Consider the following 20,913-nt stretch of genomic DNA (forward strand, 5'->3'; position numbering starts at 1 on the left):
ATTTTCATATCAAAATTTCAGTGAAATTACTGTAGTGTGGCCCGGGACTAACTAGGCGTTTACACACAGACAGTATTGGCAAGACAATAGGTCTGTACGATAACTCAAAAGTTTGTGCAAATTTGCACAAAATTTAAATTGACATAAAGATTTGGCTAACCTTTCTTATTAAACCATGACTGTTTTTGCAGTTGTCTGGACGCCTACGTCACACAGGCAAGTTTTGGGTTTTTGACAATCAATACATGAACTCAACTGTCTTGTCATGTGTAAACGCATGGTTACTAGGCGTTTACACACAGACAATATTGGCAAGACAATAGCAAAGTTACAAACCATTTTCACCAATACATTCATACTTTCTCTATGTCCTTGGTCACACTAGATGGTTTCATGAAATCCAGGGTTCCTAGGTCGATGTCCATACTGGAGTGAAATCATGAAGTTGCTGTAGTGGGGAACTCGATTTAAGAATCCCTAAAAGTTTCAGTGAAACCACCCTGCAAACATTTTTCAAAAATATTAATCGCTTAATAATCATTTGAGATTCGCGGGGATGATCAATTCAATCGCGGAAGAGCGCACCTAACAATCTTCTGCGAATCCCCAGCATAAAGTAACTGTGTCTGGGAAGCGAATCCCCAGGAATTAATCATATGGAAGATCTTCAGAAGATCAACATGTAAAGAAAAATTAAAAAAAAGAATAGAACAATTGGTTTTTGTTTCTTTCATTTGTTGTTTAGTTTTCTCTTTTGTCTTTTGGTTAAACTTGGCAAAACCTGGACATGTGTGGTTTGTCAATACTCATAATTGGTCTGTTCCAGAACTGCAAGAATCAACTAATTTTTACTATTTTTTTCCGATAACATAAAGGGAAAAATGATATCGTAGTAAAAAATAGTATTTATTGCAGGTTCTGGAACAAAGCAAATTATATACGTGCCATTTATATCAAAGTTCTGTACAATAACAACATGATTTTATGGGAACTAAATGACAACTACATTTGAATACTAGGGCCTTTCCAAAATAGTTCAGAAAAATTTACAGGAAATAAATTAAAAGATTTAAAATTTAATTTTAATTGGCATCGAAATTACTCTATACTTAATGTGATACATTCTACACTTCATATATTTATTATGCGGCACTGAATAGAACAGATTGGAAATCTATTTATTAACTTTTGGAATATTGGGGGTAGGTCCTCATATATTCAGACAATTCAGTTTATAAAAAAGTTCAAAACCGTATGATTGTCACTTACGCCTTATATTATTACACCATGCGATGATCCATACTGCAAGACTCTACTCATTTTTACTACAAAGATGTCAATATTATAAGATAGGAAAAGTCAATTGTGAAAAATTAACTGTAGGTGGAGTTAACCTCTGTTGCTACGACGTCATAGCAACATTCTGTTAAACGAAAACTGTTATTCATTGGAATATTGACAAGAAAAACATTAAAACTCAAGTTTGACGGCATTCGCTTTTGATTTTTTCATTGAATGAACAATAAAAAAAGAAAAGAAATAAATTTCAGCCACAAAACACGACGTTAATGTTTTCTGCCGCGAGATATGGGAATCAAAAACGATTGACATTGCTGTTATCAATTCCAGTGTGTTGTGTAGCCATCTGTAACCAAAATGTGGAACTATTAGCATATGTTTTTGGAAAATGCATTTGTTCAGGTCTTTATTTGGTCTGTTCCAGTACTGCAATAATCTACTAATTTTTACTATTTTTTCCGATAACATAAAGGAAAAAATGTTATCGTAGTAAAAAATAGTAGCTTCTTGCAGGTTCTGGAACAGAGCAAATGTCTTGATCATGTTCGTTTCTATAAAAACAAAAATTCCAGCCCACATTGTTGCCATTCAAGCTCAAACAATAGGCACATTAACTGCCTCGATGACTTCCAAATAATTTTGCTGGGTATTTTCTTTCGATTATCATTAAAATTGTAAATATGCATTATATTTAACGCTGAAAATTAAGAGAACCTCTCAAGAAATTGAAAATTATTAGCATAGTGCGCATGCTGAACTGCGCACCACAATCAAAATTAGTAGTGCTCTAAATAAAGGAATCGTTTGGAAAAAACATACCACATCTCTACTACATATAGACATTACAAAGATTCATCCTTGTAGGTTACTTTTACCTGTTATAAAATAACGGATACAGAACGTCGCATGCTCAGTTGTTCAGAGTAAATCGTCGCAAATGGAAATAATAAAGTACGTACATAAAGTTAATACATCCATACCTAACAATAAATGACCGTGAGGATATTTGTTTAAGCCGCATAGATTCAGAATTTCCATAAGTAAAGCATGCACACACGCACACACATCCTTCGTATGGACGGCATAAAAACAGGCGTATTATGCCTAAGTGAGGTAACAACAACGTAAGCTGGAAAGCGTGAGTACAAGGAGCATGTTTAAAAAAATAAAAAGTGCAAAAATCGTGGTGGTGGTTCATATGTGGTGGTAGCATTGACAGGGAGTATTGGTTGAATAAGAAAACAGCTGGGCAGGCAATATAAGACAGTGGTTATAGACGATTTTGTTACAATTAAGTTCACTAATTAAATAAAGTCCCTAAATAAATGCAAAAGCCCAATTTCTGTGTAATTTGGCACGCCAGTTCTTTATTCGTTTGCCAGCCATGTGTAAACGCAGGGCTAAGAAGGAAATGTCAGGCTTCTTATGTACCAAAGCCATTCTGCAAGTAGACGTAAATTTTAAAGACCATTGGTCTGTTCCAGAACTGCAAGAATCTACTAATTTTTACTATTTTTTCCGATAACATAAAGGAAAAACTGTTATCGTAGTAAAAAATAGTAGCTTCTTGCAGGTTCTGGAACAGAGCATATTATAATTCGTTTATATATAACCGGATTTAACAAACCCACTAGGTTTCACATGCCAATTCCTTTGCGTATACCTCAAATAAATCCTCATTAAGAAGGTTAACCCTGCTAAAGGCTATAATTAGTCTGTTCCAGTACTGCAAGAATCTACTAATTTTTACTATTTTTTTCGATAACATAAATGAAAAAAATTATCGTAGTAAAAAGTAGTAAAGGCCTGCGTACATAAGGTGCCTAGCCTGCTTACCTTGCTTACTTCTGATAAAAGAATAAAAAAGAAAAGGGCAACCCAGTTCGAAATTTCCTCGGCCTTCTTTATTCTTTTATTTTTATTATGTCAAAAATGAAACAGGAAAGCAAGGCAATCAGGCAGAGCAGCTTATGTACGCAGGCCTTAACTTCTTGTAGGTTCTGTAACAGAGCAAATATAAACATAGCCTTAAATGGCTGAGTACATAAGCTGCCTTGCCTGCTTACCTTGCTAACTTCTGATAAAAGAATAAAAAAAAATAAATTGCCGCATCGGCAATTGTTGGCAACATAAGATGTCAAAATTTGACATCAATTCAATGCAATTGACATATTATGTTACCATCAGCTGGCATGATAATGCTACCTGTATTATTGTACCATGTTATGTACCCAGCATGGTACAAATACACAGGTAGCCGCATCGGCAATTGTTGGTAACATAAGATGTCAAAATTTGACATCAATTCAATGCAATTGACACATTATGTTACCATCAGCTGGCTTGATAATGCTACCTGTATTATTGTACCATGGTACCCAGGCCTTTATCATGGTACAAATATACAGGTAGCTGCATCAGCAATTATTGGTAACATAAAGTGTCAAAATTTGACATCAATTCAATGCAGTTGACACATTATGTTACCATCAGCTGGCATGATAATGCTACCTGTATTATTGTACCATGGCCTTTATGTACAAAGACGCAAAGCATATTTATATAGGGTATATGCATGAATTACATCAACAAATAAGTTTACAAAAACAACATTTGCTCTGTTCCAGAATCTGCAAGAAGCTACTATTTTTTACTACGATAACATTTTTTCCTTTATGTTATCGGAAAAAATAGTGAAAATTAGTAGTTTCTTGCAGTTCTGGAACAGACATTTTGTTGTTATTGAAAATTTAATAGGTCTGTACGATAACTTCTCAGTAACTTCTCTACACTAATTTTACTCTCTCGAAGCTAAAAATTTGCAGAATGTTATCGAACAACAATTTGCAAAAAACTTGCAAGAAGTCAGCTGATTTGACAAACAAGAAGTTTGGCGGATAAGATTTAATTTAACAATCGAAGGTTGTTTACGAAAATTATTTGATTATCCATTGCTACAAAAATAATTATCTTTCCATATCATAAATTAATATACGTCAAATAAAATGCAGTGGATTTAGAACTACGATTTATTTGACGTATATACTATGGAATTGACATTATAAATCGACTGGATTTATAAGTGTAAACGTACTATTGACCTTCTTAGTGAGGATTTATTTGACGTATACGCAAAGGAAATCCAGTGGATTTGTTAAATCCGGTTATACTGTGACTGTCACTGAAAATGATGCAACCTGAAATAAAAATGTAAACGTTGATAACTTGGAAACGAGTTGTGATTTTTTAACAATTCAAAAAACAATTTTGTAGGCTGAAAAGTTGTTTTTAAGATGGCATACAGTACCGTTATACTAAAATTTTGCCGAAAAAAGGGACATTTTTGAAGTGAGCATAAAATGATGCACCACAATAATCGATCAATAATTTCCAAATTTGTCGCTGTTTATGCTATTTTAGTAATTTAGTAGAACAAGGTTTTTGCACTTTTCTTTGAAAATAGTTTTTAGAAACATTGTTAACAATAGCGGTATTCACTCATGTTGGTAAAGTGGCATTGTAGATCTCGTACATCCTGTTAATAGGTGTGTACGATAAACCAATAATTTGTACAAATTCGTACAAATTTTTACTGAATGCTGTTCGATATCAAAATTATCCAGCAAAAGAGAGCGAGATTGGAGAGATTTTTGGAGAGTTTTGTGACTGAGTACTTGCAAATTTTTGCTGGGAAAATAGGTCTGTACGATAACTTCGCAAGTGAAAAGTACTTGCAAGTACTCAGCAAGTTCTCAGTAACGTCTCTCAACCAATCCTACTCTCTCGAAGCTAAAAATTTGCAGATTGTTATCGAACAGCAATTTTCAAAAACTTGCAAGAAGTCGGGTGATTTGAAGAAGTCGGCGGAAAAAATTAAATAAATAATAAAATAAAAAAGTAGTCACCACAAACTGCAAAATAAGTTATTTTATTTACATTATCGTTTTCCATAATTTATTTAATAATTTTGCCCTTTTTCTATTTATTTTAATAACCAAACGTTTGTTTATGTTTTTGCCAAGAAGTCCGTCACAAAACATTCGAATTTAAATCAGCTGATCAAACTTGCAAGTTTTTACAAGAAAAATTTTCCTTGCAAAAACTTGTAAACAAAACTCTCCAAAATTCTCTCACTATTGTCTCCAAATTCGCTCTCTTTTACTTTACAAGTTTGTTATCGAACAGCATTTTGTAAGAGTTTGTGCAAATTTGTACAAACTTTAGGGTTATCGTACAGACCTACATACATATTTGGTCTGTTCCAGTACTGCAAGAATCTACTAATTTGTACTATTTTTTTCGATAACATAAAGGTAAAAATGTTATCGTAGTAAAAAGTAGTAGCTTCTTGCAGGTTTTGGAACAGAGCAATTATTAAACCTATTTATTTTTGATTTCTTTTATATCACACAATAATAAACGCCACAAAACACGAAGATAATTGTAGACAAATGCTTTATTCGCGATATTTCAAAAGAATTTAAACATGTTTTAACATTTAGTTGAAATAACCAAAATTTGTTTTGATAATTTTGCTATGGGTAACTATGTTTTTTTGTTCAATTTCAAACTATGACAATATATTTTGACAGGAAATGGAGGTATCAGCTTGTCTTATGACCTTCTATTTGGATCATGGGTAGTATCATTTATTCTACGTGAAAACACTGTGTACATTCAATTCAGTAATGTACTCACTCAGTTTTCAGTTTGCATATGCGCCGTAGTTTTGTCTTTGCAATCAGTAATCATCAGGGTAGTGGGCCTATCAGTCAATTGTGTTTGCGTGTGTCGTGCAGTTGTTTTGGTACTCTATTTTTGTTGTGATATTCTATTGTAATTGAAGGAAAAGAACAAAAAAAAAAAAAAAAAATGAAAATTTATTTGTGTTTGGTTACAGGTCATCTTCCAATATCATAGTGTGCTATGGTGCGTAGATAACCAATAATTGTTTATATTAACCGACCAAAGAGATTCGTTGCATGCAAAAATAATCGTTTCAAAAGGAATATTGATTTTCCACCTCGAATCGTACGCCTATTAACAAATCCCAAACAAACATGAATGCTAAACAAAGTGCGCGTTTAAAAACCAAACGAAAGCCTGGTGACCCATGGATATCGAAAAATCGTGTTCTCAATCCCACCAAATCGAAACGAAATTGTCCAATATATCGTAACCCCAATTTTGATACTGATGAAACAAAATTACTGATACAATTGTGGGGTGACCCCAAAGTGCAACGTGAATTGATTACCACACATAAAAAGCATTTGGTCATTGCTCAGTTGGCTTCCAAAATGGAAGAGTATGGATATTATCGTTCACCCGAAGAGATAACAACACGCATCAAGAATATGAAATGTTTCTATAATCGCTTGAAAAAAGAAATGGAATTGAATAAAAACATGGATATTTCGTGGCGTCACTATGCCGATATGGATGCTATAATGACAAGGCCAATATTTAGTGTGCGTCCCAATGAGGTGCCGGCACCGTCACTTAAATATCTACGGGAACAGGAGGAGGAGCAGAGAAAGGAACGCAAGCGCAATTCGGAAGAGGAGGGTGAGTTTTCTTAAAATAGAAGCAGTACATAAATATAGAGTTTTGAAATGATTAAATTGGGAAATTGTCGGTGGATTGGTTTGACCATAACCTACAATCTAACGACCACAAAATATCCGAGAATGACGGTGGTGTTTCATTTGAATGCTATACCGAATAATAGTAATGAAGCAATATCGGCATTAATGAAATTAATGCCACTATAAAATGCATAAACATTTTTAATTCATAAGTTCTAATACCATTGTGTTTATGTTTTGTTTATTTACAAGTGGTGACATTTTGTTTCGATTACTTTTTAGCTATCGCAAATTAATGGGTACTTTACACGGTATGTATTTTACATATGAGTTGTCACTTCTCCCATACATAATGTATATGCAAAGTGACAACTCATATGTAAAAAACATATCGTGTAAAGTACCCATAATCGATTTAAAAACTTATCGAAATGTGAGGATTAGTGTAAACGTAATGTAACGTACAGTATGCAAAAATCATATTCGAACACCTTTCAAAAATGAGTTAAGGGGTGAGTACATAAGCTGCCCTGCCTGATTGCCTTGCTTTCCTGCTTCATTTCTGACATAATAAAAATAAAAGAATAAAGAAGGCCGAGCACATTTCGAACTGGGTTGCCCTTTTCTTTTTTATTCTTTTATCAGAAGCAAGCAAGGTAAGCAGGCAAGGCAGCTTATGTACTCAGCACTTAAAATCGTTTTTTGTAGCAGATATGGCAGGCACAAGTGCAGTAATTTATTGTACTTGTAATTTTGTTGTGTGAAAATGAAGATTAATCCTTTACTAAGTGGTCTAAATAGGCTTTGTATATTTGATAAGGACTCCGAAATTCACGTCACTGCAACAATTTTGGAAAATCACTTGGCAAATTCTGGATTTAAAGGACGAAATGAAATCTAAATAAAACATATTGGTTCCGTCTATGATCCGAGAAATTTTTCGCCAGTTTTCACGCATATGAAAAAATTATGTTTATTTCCTTAATTTTCTGTAACAGATAAAGAAATTATTATTGTGGAGTTTTTGGAAAATATTACCCCATTACCCATTACTTATCTAAGAATTCAGTTCTACTCTGCTAACATTACGACTTCCAAAAACTTTATAATGAAAAACAGTGTGTGCAAATCGGTTGTTGGAAAAAAAAGAAGTAATGTCCGTTTAAAGTTGAATATCCAAGAAAGCCCATTTTTCACTACATTTACCGTTATAAAATGAAAAACCGAAGTGACCCAAAGAAACCAAAAGTATTTTCGTCTTCTGTGGACTCCCACAAAACCGAATTTATTCATTAGAACCCCTGCAAATTTTCACTGTAGCACAGTGTAATTATTGTTGTAAAATGAATTTAAGTATTGTACTCTAAAATAATAATGAAGTTTAAACCACTTAGTGAAGGACACGTGCTCATTTTCACACGTAGAAATTATAAATGTCCTACCAAAAGTTTGGGCAGGCTTACATTTTTGTGAGCTGGCAGCATTTATTTTTACTAAGGACTAAGTACTTCGGCGTAGAACTACTAGGATTAGCTATTTTTAGCAATATTCGTAAACAATTCTCCATTATTGTTCATTTCTTGAACAATATTCCTTAGTTTTGGATAAAATTTACAATATTTTTAAACAATTCAATTTTTAAAAAAATTCTAAAGTTAACTTTAATAGATTTCATGCTTCCGAATATCAGAGGCCTCCGCAAAGACGTTCAAGTAAAAACGTCACACTTTTCTTAGAAAAATTCTTAAAAAAGCAAAAATTTAGTGCCTTAAGAAATATATAAAAATATATTTTGTTTCATGTAAATTATACTTATATAATCTCTATCCAATAAATGAATGCACTTGTTTCTGGCCTATCTGCTAAAATAAGAATTTTACTCATATATGAAGGGTTTTCGAATATGAGTATTGCATACTGTAAATATTGCAGGGTTTGGAAGTTTAAGCGGGGGAAATAGAGTTTTCCGTGTCTCCAAACCAAATTTCCACTTACCGCCACTCATAACCTCACAAGATTAAACTATGGGAAATGATATATTACCCAGAGAAACCACAACCTTTCATGATGAAGCTATGGGAAATGACATTACCCACTGAACCCATAATCTCTCAAGACGAAGCTATGGAAAATGGTATATTACCCACAGAATCCATAACCTCTCAAGATGATGCTATGGGAAATGACATATTACCCAAACAAACCATAATCTTCCAAGATGTGGTTTATATAGTTCAAGAAGAGCTAGTTAATTTTGACAATAATATGGAACTGAATATGGAGTTATCGTAGACATTGAACCTTTTTCTCCCCGTAATCCCCATGAGGAGGATAATAATGAAATAGATTTAGGTCAGGGAGATGATGATGATGTGCTTCACATGGAGGAGTATGCAAGGTGAAAGAGGTGAACATTTAAATAATTACATGCCTGAATTATCTTCACAAGAAGATACGTATATTTACGCAGGCATTATTACTAATGTCCACAAGGAACAATACTTCCAAAACTGATTAGTCCCGGGCCACACTACAGTAATTTCACTGAAATTTTGATATTAAAATATGCGTCTCTAGATCGACGCCCATAGTAGATTAAAATCATAAAATTGCTGTAGTGGGGAGTTCGATTTAAGAACACCTAATTTCATGAAATTTTTTTAATGAAATTCACGCTAGTGTGGACCGAGACTTATGAATGCAATTGCCCTGTAGGGTTTGACCATGACACTACTGTATATTTAGAGAAAATATTTAGTAAAATGTGAAGAAGAATGACCGTGTGTGTTAACTTTCGATGCAATCGAAATTGAGAATAACGAAAGCAAACACTTTGTATATTTTTTATAATACACAGCCTTTCCTGCGATTTGATAATTTTAGTGGCAGTTAAAATTTTAAGCGATTCAATTGCAATAGAAGAACTCCGTAATACTTTACGTGAAGCTCATGATGCCGCTAGAAATATAAACTCCATAACAGTCTTCGATGTATGTGATGCACATTATGTCCATCACCAGATGGCGTTACCTACCCTTACAACATTTGATGAATTTGTGCAAGCGTATATAATACCTATTGCGTTTGACTTGATGCATTTCATATGCAATATCAATCGAACATACTTTAAATTGCACTTAAGCAAAAATTATGAACTTTTGTGAGGAAGGTACCCAACAGCCTCGGACTAGGCTGAATCGACACCAAATCTTTTGAAACGGATTTCGTCCAAATAAACTTGGGGTCTAAAATTATTATATCGATGAGGCACATTGTTGTTGCTTAAAGTGTATATACCCTCGTTATTACAAAGGGCGAAGTTATAAAAAATCCTTGACTGCATTGCGGCGAAATTGTTTGAAGTTTAGAAGGAGCTGTACACCATGACGTGCACCGACGTCCATCTTTGAACAATTTTTAAGATTCGCAGAAATTTCGAAAATTGTCGTGCGCACCAGCTCCTTAAATTAGTCGCGTTTCGTCGTTCGGGATATTTTCGGAGGATGTATGGACTTTCCCCTGAAAAATTTGTACTTTCGTAATTGGGTCCGCGATGACAATTCAAAGCTATTTGGAATTTGGTATCAAACTTCACTTGTGCGAAAAATTTTGAAATTTTTATGGGGGTGGTACCAGTGTTGCCGAATTTGCTGATTTATCGTCATTTTGACGATTTTTTGGCCCAAAATTGAAAAATGACGATTTGACGATTTTATGGTCCAAAATGACGATTTTTCACCTAAGCCAGAAATGCATGAAATAAAAGACGATAACTACATTTTGACCAAAGTTTCACGAAAGATTTTATGGAAAGCAATGTTCCAAACTCGATTTTTGAGCTTTTTAATATTTTATAGCAATTTCCAGACGGATTGGCTATATTTAGGCACATATCTGGCATATCTAGGCACAGGTATTTCATAGTTTTTGCCCCACATTCAAATTACATGAGCTGAAAATTTTCCTTTAGTTTTGGTAATAGATGAAAATCTTTCTTTAAAAAGTTTTCGAGATAAAATATTAGTTATATATATTTTTGGTTATAAAAAATATGAGTCCAGCTTTATTAACTTCCTACAAATGCCCTCTTTAAGTTGTCAGCCAGTTTTGAATGAAAATTTTTATCGATTTTCGACTGCCCAACAACCAAAATGTACGTGTACGGACAAATATGGACAGTCACACTGTCAAGCAAGCGATATTTGAGCTAAGCTCCCATTGAAAATGGCAATGTGTACCCAGCTTTACCATACTGCATTGCTTCAAACTCGATAACCATAGGAAAACTATCATCTTCTGAAAGCTGTTTTTATAGCAGTATTTAAGTGATATTGGGTTAGATTTATTGCTGTGGATTGTATATCTTATGTTGTCAGTCTCATTCACAAAAGTAGCAGCGAAAAATCGCATTAAACGGTAACCAAACCGAGTTTTGGACCATGTTGACGATTTTTTGACGATTTTTCAAATATTGTTGACGATTTGACGATTTTTTTGACGATTTCTGATCAAAAACTGTCGGCAACCCTGGGTGGTACCCGTAATAGTGGATCGATATAGATCATTTTGAACCTGATATAAGCCTGGTAGAAATATTAGGATGTCCAAATTATGAACCAAATTGTTTACTCGAGATTTATCGTGAGCACCATTTTAGCGAAAAAATTGAACATTTATGGCGGAGGTGCCAGAGGGATTGTACCGATAGGACCATCTTTGAACTTGATCTAAGGTGGGGCAAAATATTACCAATCTCAAATGTAGAACTGTCGGCTGGAGCCAGACAGACGAACAATGTTTAATCGACTCCAAATTGACTAAAACGGATTTCGTGCAAACATACTTGGTTAAAATCAAAATTTTACCTTTAAAAAATGTATTTCCAATATTCTTTTACAGGATTCCATGTGTCCGAGAGTGATGATGATATTGAAGATGTTTTGGCAGGACCAGCAACAGGAACGAATTCAAAAACCAAAGAAAACAATACCATTGTTGAACCACATGCTGAAATAGAACTAGAAGTTGATGAGGAGACATTAGCGGCTATTGAAAAAGGCGGAAGCAGACTAAACTCGATGTCACCTAAAGCGAATAACAACAGTAAGTTGAAATGTAACACAAACCTTAGCCGACTTATTAACATATTTGGTTTATTTTAGAATCGTCCAATGTGAGTGAAGATGAAATGATGATTAAAATGGAAATAGAATCTGAAGACTATTTAACGATAAATGAACAAGATATTATACCGGCAAAATCTCAAGATAATCAAAAAACTCAAACAAGTGGGGAAGAATTGTTGGTACCAAAAATTGAACCAATCGATGTAGATGATGAGACACCAAGTGATAATAGCACAAATACCTCATCACCAACTGTAAGAATTTTAAATAAAAGTGTGAATAAAATAACGGCGCCGCAGAGTAGTAGTACAACAAGTACAAGTACCACTACATCTTCTGTAACACAATCTAAAATTTCCGTAGTATCACCAACAATTCTAATGCCATCTACGGGACAAACAGCAGCAGGACCTGCAACAACAACTATAATGAATACCCAATCCCCACGTCCAATGCAAATTAGTGGCAATCTACAGGCCTTATTGGCATCATCATCATCTGCAAGACAGACTGTAACTGCAGCTAATGGCATGAAATTCATTTTGGTAAATGGTAGGGGAGCACAAATAGCTACAGCCTTGCCTACCCTGGCCCAAAAGAGTCCGGTCCAACCACAAAATGCCACAAGTATTCAACAGACCCAGAAATCACAGCTGCCTGCAACATCACCGCAGAACAACATTCAGAATAACGCAACAAGAAAGCGTCCTTTGGATTCTTCATCACCGGATAGAGACACCTTAAGAAAGCGAGAATTAGCAGGTATGAGTAACTTTATGCCTCTTCCAGAACCTGCAGGAATCTACTAATTTTTACTACGATGACAATTTTTTCCTTTATGTTATCGAAAAAATATAGTAAAAAGTAGTAGATTTTTGCAGTTCTGGAACAGACCATATTTCTTAGAAAAATTATTTGTCAGATAAAGAAAATTGTTTTAAAATTCATTTGGCTTATGTTGAGTTTAAGCATTAGGCTCAGATAGGGATCAAATTTTTCCACCAGTAGCTCTTGTAGTGCAATTCTCTAACGCATTTGGTGGTTACCGAAAAAATTGGCAAATTTAAAACGCAAAATACCGGCATACCGACAAATTTCGTTAATTACTGATATTATTCAGTAGTCACACGCGCAAAATTTGTGGTAAAGAAAATTGAGATTTTGGGTGAGAGCGGGGACGAACGAGTACAGAAGGGCTCTTTCCTCTCCGCTCTCGCCCAAAAACTCAATTTTCTTTACATCAAATTTTGCGCGTGTGACTACTGAGTTATAAGCATTTTAATTTTACCGATTTCTGTCGGTAACCAAAAAATGCGTTAGAGAATCCCACACAGGTTAACGCTTAAAATCAAATTGCTCCATTACAATAGGTCTGTACGATAACTTTGCAAGTAAAAAGTACTTGCAAGTACTCAGTAACTTCTCTCCATTAATTTTACTCTCTCGAAGCTAAAAATTTGCAGAATGTTATCGAACAACAATTTGCAAAAACTTGCAAGATGTCAGCTGATTTGACAAACAAGAAGTTTGGTGGATAAGATTTAATTTAACAATCGAAGTTTGTTTACGAAAATTATTTGATTATCCATTGCTACAAAAATAATTCTCTTTCCATATCATAATTTAACGGCTGGCCGTCCACAAAGTGTTCCTCCTACTCCATGGATGGACCGCTTTTTGCTGGGATTTGATACCTTTGAAATAAAACAATCACGACGAATTACAAAATAATTTATTTTACAAAATAAGTAGTTTTCCATAATTTATTTAGTTATCTCTTCTCTTTTTTATCTTATAATTATTTTAATAACCAAATGTTTGTTTATGTTTTTGCTAAGAATTGCAAAGTCCGCCACATAACATTCGAATTCAAATCAGCTGATCAAACTTGCAAATACTTACAAGGAAAATTTTGCTTGCAAAAACTTGTAAGTTCTCAGTAACAAAAGTCTCCAAATTCGCTCTCTTTTACTTTACAAGTTTCTTATAGAACAGCATTTTGTAAAAGTTTTTACAAATTTGTACAAACAGAACATTGGTGGCGTTTATTTAATTGGGATAGCTGTTACAATTTTCTTCTCCACTAATAAACTTGTTGTTTTAAATATTAAAACAACAAAAGGGATTAAGCCAGACTATTTTGAAAAATCAAATTTGTACAAACTTTTGGGTTATCGTACAGATCTAATACCATATGGCCTGTTCCCGTACTTTATAAAGTGGTAAAAGTCGTAAAAGTTGTAAAAGTCGTAAAAGATTTTCATATAAATTTTGTGTACGGGAACGCAAAATGTGTAAAAGTGGTAAAAATTGTAAAAACTTTTTAGTTCTGGAACAGAGCTATAGTAAACGTTACTAACGCAGAATTTCAGTAAATTGCTACGTTACGTGTCTGCATAGAAAAATACGTCTCGTCATCGTAATTACTGTTATCGATATCTATGGTAATCGGTAAATAGAAACAGCTGCTAAACGCAGATACAAACACACACATTAAAATAGCTTTTCATTAAACATAGGCATAAATATTAATATTTGTTAATATACCTACATCTATTTTTGGAATTAGATGCATTTGAAACCCGTAAACTTTTCACACAAAATTTGTTCGTACGAAATCGTTTATTATAACCGTATTTGAGTTTTGGGGTATTTTAAAATAAACAGGGTAATTCAATTACCAACGCAAATTTTGTTTCCATTCTTGCTATAAAGAGTTCTGACAGTGCTTCTTCTTGTCATTTTAATTTGATTACTGTTTTTGCCGGTGTTTTCAAAAGTGATAAAATATATAATTGATCAAATGGAACAAACTGAAAGTATAGGTAAGTAGAAATGTCCACAAAAGAATTGTTTTAGTTAAATTAATTTGTTTGCTTCTTTAGAAAGTCTAAGAACCAAATGGATAGTATCAAGTCGTAAAAGTGCCAACAGATGGAATTTGAATAGCGAGCGTGCACTTTTAAATCTCTGGTATGCACATATGGAACAATTACGTTCATGTCGAAAAAACAGACATATTATTCAGGAGATGGTGGTTGAGATGCAAGCGCAAGGTTTCAATTATTCGGTGATGGAGATAAAGACTAAAATGCACAATGTATCGGCACGTTATAAGTAAGTATGTACTTTTTATATACTCAGGAAATAGGCTTACGACTTTGATATGATAAAAACTCGTATCATCGAAATAATGGTATGTTTGGACGAAATCCTTTTCAGGCAATTTGGAGTCGATTTAGACTCGTTCGGCCGCCTATCAGTTTGGTTGCCTGGTGCGCACGATGGCTCTCGGAAGGATCCACCGATTCAAACTTCGTTATAATATTTTGCTCAAACTTAGTTTAAGTTCGAAGATGTGCAATATCGGTTCACTCCTTCGAGTACCTCCCCCACAAAAGTTCACAATTTTTTTGTAAAATGTTGTGAATGATGACTCGAAGGGAGCAATCAATTTGGCCCAAACTTTCCATATCGTATTATTCCATCCAGATATATATAGGGCTCGAACTTGGACTACATCGATACAATCCTTCGGTTACCTCCTACAAAAGAATTTAAACATTTTTCCATAAGTGCAGTTTAAGGACATGTCTCGGATCGTTTTGTTTTTTAGGAATAGGCTTTCCTCATTATTACAACGATACAATTTGTTTCAGGGGGCAAGTCCATACTGCCTTAGATAAAGTTCCAAAAGTCCATAAAACCCCTGCCGACACCAATTCTATATGATTGAAACTTTGCACATGGAAATGTATCTTCCAAAGATATCCCAAGTTTCAAGTAGGTCTATATTGGAAAACATCTTCGGGTACCTCCTTCACAAAAGTTAAAATTTTTTGCTTAAGTGCTGTTAAAGGTCTCTTCTATGATCGTTTGAAAGTTTGTGTTGCTGCAACAACAACTGAACTGGAATAAAACCACTCGAGATTGCCTTGGCAACTAGCGTTCTACTTGGGTGATGGATGGGGGTGGTTTCTAAGGCGGCATTCACACTGTATCTTTGTACTGCCTGGGCAACGGCATCAGTGCGAATGCTATTCAAGCCCGCTTGATAGGTTCGTTGATGAAGAGGTTCTCGCTAGTACCTTTGGCCCTCTCTCCCTACATCATGCAATTCTCTCCTGACGTGCCTGTGTGGTTGAAGCCTGTCCACTAGATTGTGACAGGGATGTTCACGGCGGTTAGACCAAAAAAGGTACTGCACGACTACATATCACACTGGTGCCGCATAACTTACCACTGACCGGCCTAATGCTTTGTAAGAGGTCAACAAGGTTTCTTTGATTGCACCCAAGTGTAGTGCTTGCACGGACGACTTAAACATACTGTAAAACGTTGCATCTAATATCTTGGGATAGTTGGTGGTCGAAATCAGGACTCCATCGAGTCCGGGGGAGTCAAATTTCAGTCGCCCAGGTGGTGAACAGTGTGGCGGTGGATTTAGCGGCAGATATTTTCACATTCCTCGGGTGGAAGAATTACACTATGTCAGCTGCCAACCCCTGCTTCATTTTACGGGACTTCTTATTTCTGAAATCTACAAACGACTGGCACCCACACATATAACGGATTATTTAACGTTTCGAACACGGCTGGAGGGTAGTCTGATCCATGTCCTCGAACAGCTTGGCATAGTTGACGGTATCGAAGACCTTCGTTAGGTCAATCGCCATCATAATAACTGTCAGGTCGCACGGCCTTTTCTGGTTCAGTTTTCGACTGTTATGTTTGGATATGGGGTGTAATACAGTTGTGGTACTGTACACTTCCGGAATCCCTGCTGATGTACTCAACCAGTTACTTAAGCATTATCATTCGGATTCCGTTTCGGATGACGTCTGCAATATCGCTCGTATTAAATTGTGGTGGTACCTCTTCTGCTGGGAAGACTCTTATACGGCCTAGCACATTCTTCTTCGCCCTATCACTCTCGGGAAGCTCTAGCCAATTTTTCCGCTTATGTCCGTCTACTAGCCTGTTGACTTCAAGAGGAAGTTCTCTAACTCTTGGGTTTTGAGGGTACGCACGACGTAGCTCATCATGCTCATATACTAGTCTCTGCTGCGAAATTTTGTATAATTTTGAGTATTCGATCAGAAGGCATATAGCGAGCGGCTCCAAGTGATCGTGGTGGCGATCTCCTTGAAAATTCTTTAAGCTACTCGAGGATTTGATGGAGTGGATTGCTCTCTGAAGCGGTGATTGTTAAATTCTCTTAATTCCTGCCAATCCACTTGATTCAGAAGAGTACGACACTCAGAGGTTATGATGTCTGTTTACGTAAACGATGAACTTGGTCTGAGCCAAGGGAAATACGGGTGGCCTGGAAAGGCATTTTTAGGCCTGGTGCCACAATGCTGATGTCTGTCGAGCTGTGGCTAGTGATGCACCGCTCTGGACATTGCCTTGGGACGGAATGCCTATGCTAATGATGAGCATTGTTAAGTTTTCGCAAATTTATTTTCTTGACTCCAAAACAAAATTTGAAAAACTCAAACGACTTTTGTTAATTTTCCTTTTGAATTTATTTTCTATCGATCAGAAAAGGCGGCTGGCTACTATTCACCATGACCAAATTAATAGATTCATAATTAAATTTAAACATTTTCTTACAGGAGAGAAAAGCAGGGTGTTGATGCGACTGGTAATCCCTCAGAATGGGAAATTTTTCACGAAGTCGATGCACTGTTAAATCCAAACAAAAGTTTTAATCCATTGTACACTACTATTAATCGTGAGTAAAAGAAGTGATAACAATTATGCTAAAATAATTAAAACATTTAAAAATTATTATATTTTCAGATGTAGACCCCATAATAAAAGAAGAAGTTACCTTTTCTCCACCCGCCTCGCCCTTAATGTCTTACGATTCCATATCGGAAATGCCATCATCTTCGAGTATGTCAAAAAAATTCAAAGAAGACAAAGGGGAGAGAGAAGATGTAGAAGAAGAAGATGATAATTCGGAAAATGTTTTAAGAAACATTGAAGAGAATATAGAAAGAATACATAGCGAAATGAAAAAACTAATAGAAATAGAAGAAGAGAAAAAGGACATTTTAAAAAGTTTTGTGGAACGCGAGGCTGATGTTCAAAAAGCTCTAGTAGAATTCTTAAAAAAGTCATAATTTTAAAGTATTATTTTTAATCAATTTAATTATATACATATTTATTATAAGATGAATATATTTATATTATAGATAAATTTTAATTTAGTTTTTGCATAATATAGAAAGAATATATAAAGAAATTTTTGTACGGAAATATGAAACTATTTATCTCAATAATAATTTGGCTATTTTGCATCCCATAACGACCGGACTATTTCCATTTATATGTGTATAGGCATGGCTTTCTTGCTCCGCTTCATTTCTGAAAAAAATAAATAAAGAAAAGGGCAGCCTAATTCGAAAAAACACACGTTTAAAGCAGTATAAATTCGATTCAATTTATTATTTTCATTTTCGGGTAACATAGGAAAGCAAACGAAACAAAATTTACAATTTTTCCTCCATTCTCTTTTATTTACAGGCATTAAAAGTACTCTGCAAAAACTTCTCAAGGCGAAGGAGGAATCTAATGAAATGGCAGCTCAACGTTTGGCTTTAGAACGTGAACGTTTACAATTTGAACGAACAATTGCTGAAAAGTTTTTGGGAATATTCGAACAAAATCAAAAAATTCAACAACAGCTATTACAGCAACAAATTCAATTAAGTCAATCACAACAGAGACCAACAACAACGCAACAAATATTTACCACAACAACTGCAAATCCTGCTGCCGCCGCCACAGCGTTACAAAATCAGGGGCAAAGAGTGATGCAACCGAAATTACTTATAACAACAATGGTACCAACATCGGTGGCCACGTCTACCGGTACGGGTGGTGTTAATACCAGTCTAGCATCGAAAATTTTAACAACGGCAAACGTCAAATCTGTAGCAAATAACATTAGTTTGGAACAACAACAACAGCCATTACTAACACCCAAAGAAGAACCTGCCGATTAGTGTCGTCGTATGCCACACTATTTGAAGTGTTTGTGATCGGTATACATTGTATGTAGAGAGTAGTCTTTTTGTTTTCATACACATTCCATGTACTATTTTCAGCAAGTTATGTATCATAAGTAATCATTGTAGACACATAGATTTTATTTTATTTTTTACCTGTTAAATATAATTTAAAATTACATTTAAAATTACATTTAAAATTTAGTAAAAGACTTATAAATTTAAACGATATTTTTAATTTCTGGAGACAAAATGGGGCGATATTCCGTCAAAAACAAACATCGTTGATAGAACAACGAACAAGGAAAGGTTGCTTCTTAAGACCCTTCCCAAGAGAAAGGGTGCTTCTTAAGACCCTTCCCAAGAGAAAGGGTGCTTCTTAAGACCCTTCCCAAGAGAAAGGGTGCTACTAAAGACCCTTCCCAAGAGAAAGGGTGTTTCTTAAGTACCTTCCCAAGAAAAAGGGCACTTCTTAAGACCCTTCCCAAGAGAAAGGGTGCTTCTTAAGACCCTTCCCAAGAGAAAGGGTGCTTCTTAAGACCCTTCCCAAGAGAAAGGGTGCTTCTTAAGACCCTTCCCAAGAGAAAGGGTGCTTCTAAAGACCCTTCCCAAGAGAAAGGGTGTTTCTTAAGAACCTTCCCAAGAAAAAGGGCACTTCTTAAGACCCTTCCCAAGAAAAAGGGCACTTCTTAAGACCCTTCCCAAGAGAAAGGGTGCTTCTTAAGACCCTTCCCAAGAGAAAGGGTGCTTCTTAAGACCCTTCCCAAGAGAAAGGGTGCTTCTTAAGACCCTTCCCAAGAGAAAGGGTGCTTCTTAAGACCCTTCCCAAGAGAATGGTTGCTTCTTAAGACCCTTCCCAAGAGAAAGGGTGCTTCTTAAGACCCCTCCCAAGAGAAAGGGTGCTTCTTAAGACCCTTCCCAAGAGAAAGGGTGCTTCTTAAGACCCTTCCCATGAGAAAGGGTGCTTCTTAAGACCCTTCCCAAGAGAAAGGGTGCTTCTTAAGACCCTGCCCAAGAGAAAGGGTGCTTCTTAAGACCCTTCCCAAGAGAAAGGGTGCTTCTTAAGACCCTTCCCAAGAGAAAGGGTGCTTCTTAAGACCCTTCCCAAGAGAAAGGGTGCTTCTTAAGACCCTTCCCAAGAGAAAGGGTGCTTCTTTAAGACCCTACCCAAGAGAAAGGGTGCTTCCTAAGACCCTTCCCAAGAAAAAGGGTGCTTCTTAAGACCCTTCCCAAGAGAAAGGGTGCTTCTTAAGACCCTTTCCAAAGAGAAAGGGTTCTTCTTAAGACCCTTCCCAAGAGAAAGAGTGCTTCTTAAGACCCTTCCCAAGAGAAAGGGTGCTTCTTAAGACCCTTCCCAAGAGAAAGGGTGCTTCTTAAGACCCTTCCCAAGAGAAAGGGTGCTTCTTAAGACCCTTCCCATGAGAAAGGGTGCTTCTAAAGACCCTTCCCAAGAGAAAGGGTGCTTCTTAAGACCCTTCCCATGAGAAAGGGTGCTTCTTAAGACCCTTCCTAAGAGCAAGGGTGCTTCTTAAGACCCTTCCCAAGAGAAAGGGTGCTTCTTAAGACCCTTCCCAAGAGAAAGGGTGCTTCTTAAGACCCTGCCCAAGAGAAAGGGTGCTTCTTAAGACCCTTCCCAAGAGAAAGGGTGCTTCTTAAGACCCTTCCCAAGAGAAAGGGTGCTTCTTAAGACCCTTCCCAAGAGAAAGAGTGCTTCTTAAGACCCTTCCCAAGAGAAAGGGTGCTTCTTAAGACCCTTCCCAAGAGAAAGGGTGCTTCTTAAGACCCTTCCCAAGAGAAAGGGTGCTTCTTAAGACCCTTCCCAAGAGAAAGGGTGTTTCTTTAAGACCCTTCCCAAGAGAAAGGGTGCTTCTTAAGACCCTT

At 35.8% G+C, this 20,913-nt stretch overlaps 1 protein-coding gene across 5 annotated transcripts; it reads left to right on the top strand.

Moving 5' to 3' along the window:
• The first annotated feature begins 1,379 nt into the window (after positions 1–1,379).
• Positions 1,380–19,258, top strand: LOC141401388 (uncharacterized). 5 transcript variants are annotated; one of them, XM_073981591.1, is made up of 7 exons: positions 5,995–6,106; positions 6,200–6,867; positions 11,787–11,990; positions 12,050–12,775; positions 14,899–15,130; positions 17,632–17,750; positions 17,819–18,323. In XM_073981591.1, exons 2-7 carry the CDS (start codon positions 6,360–6,362, stop codon positions 18,142–18,144), a joined length of 2,115 nt encoding a protein of 704 aa, XP_073837692.1. In that variant the 5' UTR covers positions 5,995–6,106; positions 6,200–6,359; the 3' UTR covers positions 18,145–18,323. The 5 variants fall into 5 exon arrangements, with proteins under 5 accessions (XP_073837695.1, XP_073837692.1, XP_073837693.1 ...); XM_073981594.1 differs by lacking the exons at positions 5,995–6,106; positions 14,899–15,130; positions 17,632–17,750; positions 17,819–18,323 and adding exons at positions 1,380–2,250; positions 18,548–19,258; XM_073981592.1 differs by lacking the exons at positions 14,899–15,130; positions 17,632–17,750; positions 17,819–18,323 and adding an exon at positions 18,548–19,258.
• The last annotated feature ends 1,655 nt before the right edge of the window (positions 19,259–20,913 follow it).

This window comes from Musca autumnalis, unplaced genomic scaffold, assembly GCF_047663935.1.
Source record: "Musca autumnalis isolate F117 unplaced genomic scaffold, ASM4766393v1 scaffold_4, whole genome shotgun sequence".
Taxonomy (NCBI): Eukaryota; Metazoa; Arthropoda; class Insecta; order Diptera; family Muscidae; genus Musca; species Musca autumnalis.

Bases quoted from the DNA above. Each gene is read 5' to 3' on its own strand.
- LOC141401388 (XM_073981591.1), top strand. From the start codon at position 6,360: ATGAATGCTAAACAAAGTGCGCGTTTAAAAACCAAACGAAAGCCTGGT. The intron at 12,776-14,898 runs GTATGAGTAACT...TTGCTTCTTTAG, and splicing joins AAGAAAGCGAGAATTAGCAG to AAAGTCTAAGAACCAAATGG. The intron at 15,131-17,631 runs GTAAGTATGTAC...ATTTTCTTACAG, and splicing joins AATGTATCGGCACGTTATAA to GAGAGAAAAGCAGGGTGTTG.